Raw genomic sequence first — 5,994 nt, 5'->3', positions numbered from 1 at the left:
GCCCAACTCTTTAGTCTAAGCTGTTCTATAATTTGGGCATGAAGGTGAGCTAATATATAACTTTTCTGCAAATTGAACTGCATTGATTTATGTTAAATTTTCTATCTGATAGTTAATAAGGTTTAGGGGGCCAGGGGGTGATCGAAGATGAGGTTCATACAAGTGAAGAAAAATTGATCTTAGACAGGTGCATTATCAACAGTAAGACATACTCAAGTACTCAAAAACACCTTGTAAAATGAAGTGCCAGTCAATATATAAAACTACAAGATACGCCTCCGACGAGTAATGTGAGATCAGAAGTAATCGGCTCAGGATTCTCCACAAAACAACAATATATTAAATTCACAAGCAAAATCAATTGCTTCACTTGATAGAAAGATAACTGTTATAATTGACGATTATGTAATATATGCCGCAATTTTGTAGCAGTCATGTTTTCATCAATCTTAAACAATTAGTCTCCAACTTCTTGGTACTCAACATCAATCATCAGCAAAACCAAGAAACCTGCTAATGAACTTGGCAACCGGGGTTGCATCACCTGGTTGATACACTGTAAGAGATTCTGGATCCATTTCTGAGATTGTCTGATAGAGCGTTTGGGGACGAGCACAAAACAAATGTTTTCTCTCTGCTAGTTCTTCTGCCAGCTCACTTTGATGATTATCCATCAAATCCTCATTAACTACCACAATTAAAGGTTTTTTGAGCTGCAATGTCTCAAATATGCTCCCTGAACCTGCAACACCAGATAAAATCTCATTAATTAAATTCTGATTGAGACGCCCAACAAAATGTCTTGCCAAACATTTGAAGAAAAACTGGTTACATGGACCAAGAAATGATCACAACCTCTATTTAAAGCATCAGAGATCAGCAATGCAATAGTTTTTTACACTGAAATAGATGGAAGGAAAGTAAACCTAAATAAATAAATCAAATAGTTACCAGAATCAAGACATCATCCAAATTTGATTTTTAAAGGCGAAAAAAAGAAAACAGACATCGACCTATTACTTTTCCATCAAAAGTATACAACAAAGGATGGTGATTTTTTATCACAATTAATTATTAACCAAAAAGTTCAACCACCCAAGTGGTAGAGGACTAGGAGCATGTTTGGTAAGTGATTATAATTTAAAGCTTGTTTGGAAAAGATTAAAATCTGATCTTAATCTAAATCAAAGTCAAACAATCAATATTAACCATATCTTTTATGGATCCTACAACTTTTCAACCACACATTTCAAAAACTTCTATCACAATCTACTAAAAAATCTAATTTTAATCCCTACCAAACATACACTTAATCACTTCTAATCAAACATATTTTTTATTCACACATTTCGTAGGATCCATACTTACTACCCATTTATTATCCACACATTCCATGAGACCTACAATTTATAATCGCTTAAATTTTAATTTAATCACTTTCCAAACAGGCATTGATTTGGGTTCTTTATACAATTTCAATGGTGGTCTTCATATATCAGAGTTAAGAATTAAGATAGTACTGGACCCTATAAAGTAGCAAATACAATATAAGGAAAAAAAAAAAAAAAAAAAAAAGAAACTTAACCAATCTGCCATATGCTTTCCTCCAGCTCATGTCTAATATATGAATAGCTTAGAACATTACTCCTAATCATGCACAAATAGATTGTCTATGACTCTGTCAGGAATAGGCACTCAATATATGGTATATACAGTGTTTAATGGAAACTGGAAAGGTGAAGTAACTTGCTAATGAGGGGAAAGGTGCAAGAAAAGCATATGGAGAAAATATGGGGGATGTTCAGATGATAGAATTACATAAAATAGGCGAGAAAGGAGAGTTACCTGCATGACTGATTACAAGAGACGCGGATTTCAGGTACTCAGCTATGCTTGAGGAAAATGTAAAATAGTCTACGTCCACAGATCCTTCTTCTCTAGCAGACTGAAAATCATAATAATTCTTTAATGACATTATGCTAAGCATCAACATTTTGAAATAAAAGTAGGTTATGAAAACGTACTCCTAATCTTCTAATCTAGCAATTTTTTCTCAACATTACATCTTCTAATAGATGACACATCCTAATTATTTAATGGATAAGCTAATAAAAACACTAAATGTATTGAAATCTGGAGAACTTGTAATGTATTGCTTAGATCCACAGAGCGACTGACCATGAGTTTTGACCTCATGTGATGCTGCCTGGGAGATTTTAAACAATTTGGCATGTATTACTCTGGCAGTGGATGAGAATAACAATCATATATGAGATGGGAAAAGCTCAACTTCCTATGCTTCTTGAGAAAGGCAACTTGTAGAAAAGAGGTAAATTCTATTATCAAGGTGGTGACTAGATTTCCCATCTTCAATCAAGTCCTGCTATTTACACTCACAACATAGTCTTCTTCTATTAAGAAACCATGCAGAGAGGAATTTGGAACCAATAGATGCTAGATGTCACTAATTTAATTCAAATGAAGAGAGGTGATTTGACTAACAAACAAGCATGGTAAAGGCTGTACTAACTCTTGCATACAAAAACTGATGCACAAAAACGTATCCACTTCTTGAAACAATCTCTTGCATAGAGAACTATTTTCCTGCCTATTGTACACAGCAGTTGGAAATTGATTATGCAGTTGAAACTACTAACTTGGTCACACATTCTAAAATTTTGAGTCAAAGAATGGATAAAAAGGTGGTTATGATAATCAGTTAAGACTATGAATGACATCTGGGAGTCATACTTTGAGGTTATTTTAAAAGTGGAGTTCTGGAAACGGAAGAATGGATGCAGACAACCAGTAATTCACTAAAATGTAACCTCATATTGAAATTTGCATTTTATCTCACTGCATGTTCCTTGCTGCCACTTATTCATAATTATCAAGAAATCATTGATTTCATTTCTTTAAACTTATACTTGAAGTCCTAAATTAAGTGGACAGTACTCAAAAGTCAGCCCCTCGTATTTATTTTACTTATAGCTATCTTCACCGTCTAGAAAGAATTTCAAGAACTATTTTTTAGAGCCTGGAATAAAGCCCATATCTTGCTTTTTTCTTCACCCAAGTAGATCTGGATAGGGAACTGGCTGCATTTAAAATCGGAATAGATACCTAATACTCGACACCATACTGCTAAATGCCAGGATCAACAAGTTGATTAACATAAAATAGAAAGCCACAAGTATAAATTACCTTTGTGGGGATGTAGGATCCACGCCCCATTTGAATGAGAAGGTGGGTATAGCCCTTCCTAAACAAAGCTTCTTTAACTTCTTGAGTGTCCACTGCTCTGACCAGAGAATCAAAACATGTTGTTCCAACCGTCACGAAAACCAATCTCTTGGAGTTCATGCTATGGTCAACCTCACTCATTATATTCTTTCAATTCTCTCCACCTTACTCACTTCAATGCTTAGAATTGTTGATAAACATCACATATTTAACATTCTTGTTCTGAACATAACAAATGCAAAAGAAGATGTGCTTCTAAGGACAAGGACAGACTGCGCAGAGGAAAATCAATGCCATTGTTAGCTTAGAGTCTACGAATAAATCATTAAATTCTCTATCTTCATGTTTCTGGATATGCAGAAAATTATAGACTCAAATTATTATTTGAACAAATTATGCTCAGACAGAGAAAAAAAAAAGTAGAGAAAATAGAATTATGAATTGAAAAAATGGAGAGGAGAAATGGACAGAAAGAAAACAGAGGTAGGCTGAATTGAAGCACAGGCAAGGCTTGCAGCAACTGCACCACATTCAAATGAAGAATGGAGAGTTTTTCACAATTAACACATTTTCTATCAGAGCTTCGTATTGTCATATTAGTAATTGAGTGTGGATAGCCTTGAAAGAAAATGATTAATTTGATCGCGCTGATTTCTGACGAACACCTCCCTGTGCACTTCTATCCCCAAAGGTTTTTTCTTGGCATTAAGTTTCTCGACCTTTCATTAACATTAAAATTAAAATTAACATGCACATGACCCTTAAACTTCCTTCCAAAATTCGTTACCGTTAAATTGAAATATATAAATAAATTTATAAATTGAATATATAAAAGGGAAAAATATTTTAAACATCACCTTCTCCAAGCCCCACATGCCATGACCCAGCTGCACCCCTGCCCCTCATTCCTACAGACTCTCCCAATCCGCAAAGCCCTACAGCAGCCCGAACCCTGCAGCTCCCTCCTTACCCCACCCAGTCCAAAGCCATTTTCAATGCTAAATTACATTACTGAATTCATGCGGGGAATAAATTTCTTGATGATAGAATTAATTACCCAAATAATATCCAGTAGCAAAAAAGAGATGCACAATTCGATTATGAGCATGTTTCGCGAAGTGAATGCTAGGTAAGGCCATACTATCAAGAAAAGGCTGAAAAGAGTCCACTTTTGGCTTCTTTTAGAATTTAAATATTAGCCAGGTATTATGTTGGAAACAATAATGATCCAAAACCCGGGAAATCTCGAAGAAGAAGGGAAATAAAATCTGCCACCAATTTATGCAATAAATCAGATATTATTTGTTGACCACTATTGATTTAAGTTATTGAGACGGGAAACTGAAGAGTAATACACACTGCTAGGAAATTGGATCTGGGATATCACACAATCAAGAAAGAAAAAGGAAAAGGAAAAAAAAGAAAATAAAAGAAATTTAATTGTTGTTGTTAATTTTGATTAAACTGAATAAATAAATGAAAAGAAGAACAATCAAACCTGATGGAATGGAGCCGCCTTTAGACAGGAGAATCAGATCTAAGACGGAGAAATATTCTTAAACCTGATTTAACATTGAGTTCTTGTGTTGTTTGAGTCAGTTACTTCAGAAAATTCATTTTTCCAAAATTTATTTTTAATTATACATTTTTCAACAAAAGAATAGCTAAAACTTTTTTCTAAATTTTTAATTACATATTCTCTATCAATCTACTATTCAAAATACAGTTTTCGAAAAAAAATAGGGCTCAAGGCTGGTTGAGGCTCTGCCGATGGAATCTCTAGCATTTGAGCAGGCGATGATGTTTTCTAAGATAATTGTACTAAATAGTGTATTTCATTTGAATTACTTTGGCAACTTTTTCATATTTAGGACTTAATTTTATATTTTATTTTTCAACTGTGGTACACAAGTGAAAAGCAGTCTAAAAAATAGGGATGACAAGTGTCTTTCTGTGATTGAACAATTTGAAAATTTAAGATAAAAACACTCAACCATTTGTCGTCACCTCAATCTGTCTCTTACTTCCCTATTTTTTGCCCCAACTAACTGACTTTATTTTAACTAATTTTTTTCTAAATTTTTTTTATTATTTTTTATATAGAAAAATAAAACACTTTAAATGCATCAATTACAGAGAATGAGTTCTCTAGATTAAAATGTTAATGAATCTCTTGAAACGTGATTTTAAGGGTTCTCTTAAAAATAAAGATTCTCTTGTTTAAAAAATTTATCGGAGATACTCTTAAATCAAGTCTCCTGATTGAACCCTATTTTCAAAACTTATCAGGTGGGATCAATGGATCGAGCTCGACTCATTTCAACTTGGCCCATATTGACTTGAGCTCGTTTTGTGATGAGCTATGAATATCATATCTCGCATTTTTTTTGACTAGTTGGCCCATTGTGGTTTGTGATGGTGAAGTGTCTCTATTAATGGTAGGAAAATGAGGAAACTCAGACAACTTCTTCAAATTTGAATTGAAACCTAAGAATAAACTCCTTGAATATGAAGAGTTTGAACATAATGCCCCCGTTTGACCCTCATTCTCCTTCTCATTCTTTTTCTCTCTTTTATTTTCAACCACATAATCCTTCATAAAATAATATTTATACGCAAATAAAAAAAAAATCATTCTTTTTCAATCACACATTTTTCAAAAAAATACTATTCCAACCATTAAAATTTGGCAAGAGTGGGGACCAAACGGGAGCAATATTTTTTCAAAAAAAAAAAAAGCTTCCATCTGGC

General features: G+C 33.6%; 1 protein-coding gene across 5 annotated transcripts; it reads right to left on the bottom strand.

The window, feature by feature from the left end:
• Positions 1–231: 231 nt before the first annotated feature.
• LOC111399524 (UDP-N-acetylglucosamine transferase subunit ALG13 homolog) lies at positions 232–5,031 on the bottom strand. Of its 5 annotated transcripts, none has more exons than XM_023026899.1 (5): positions 4,742–4,870; positions 4,101–4,254; positions 3,205–3,515; positions 1,846–1,945; positions 232–742 (listed from the first exon to the last, which is right to left on the bottom strand). In XM_023026899.1, exons 3-5 carry the CDS (start codon positions 3,382–3,384, stop codon positions 486–488), a joined length of 537 nt encoding a protein of 178 aa, XP_022882667.1. In that variant the 5' UTR covers positions 3,385–3,515; positions 4,101–4,254; positions 4,742–4,870; the 3' UTR covers positions 232–485. The 5 variants fall into 5 exon arrangements, with proteins under 5 accessions (XP_022882667.1, XP_022882688.1, XP_022882660.1 ...); XM_023026920.1 differs by having other exon boundaries at positions 3,205–3,465; XM_023026892.1 differs by lacking the exon at positions 4,101–4,254 and having other exon boundaries at positions 4,742–5,031.
• Positions 5,032–5,994: the final 963 nt, after the last annotated feature.

This window comes from Olea europaea, chromosome 1 (genome assembly GCF_002742605.1).
Source record: "Olea europaea var. sylvestris chromosome 1, O_europaea_v1, whole genome shotgun sequence".
In the NCBI taxonomy this organism is placed as follows: Eukaryota; Viridiplantae; Streptophyta; class Magnoliopsida; order Lamiales; family Oleaceae; genus Olea; species Olea europaea.
The sequence above is the reverse complement of the archived record's forward strand: the minus strand, read 5'-3'. Positions and strand labels throughout refer to the sequence as shown.

What these genes read in the sequence shown, in the direction of transcription:
- LOC111399524 (XM_023026892.1), bottom strand. Translation starts at nt 3,384, where the DNA reads ATGAGTGAGGTTGACCATAGCATGAACTCCAAGAGATTGGTTTTCGTG. An exon ending in GATCCTACATCCCCACAAAG is followed by an intron (nt 1,946 to 3,204) that starts GTAATTTATACT and finishes TATGATTTTCAG; the next exon opens with TCTGCTAGAGAAGAAGGATC. An exon ending in TCTTGTAATCAGTCATGCAG is followed by an intron (nt 743 to 1,845) that starts GTAACTCTCCTT and finishes CTGGTGTTGCAG; the next exon opens with GTTCAGGGAGCATATTTGAG.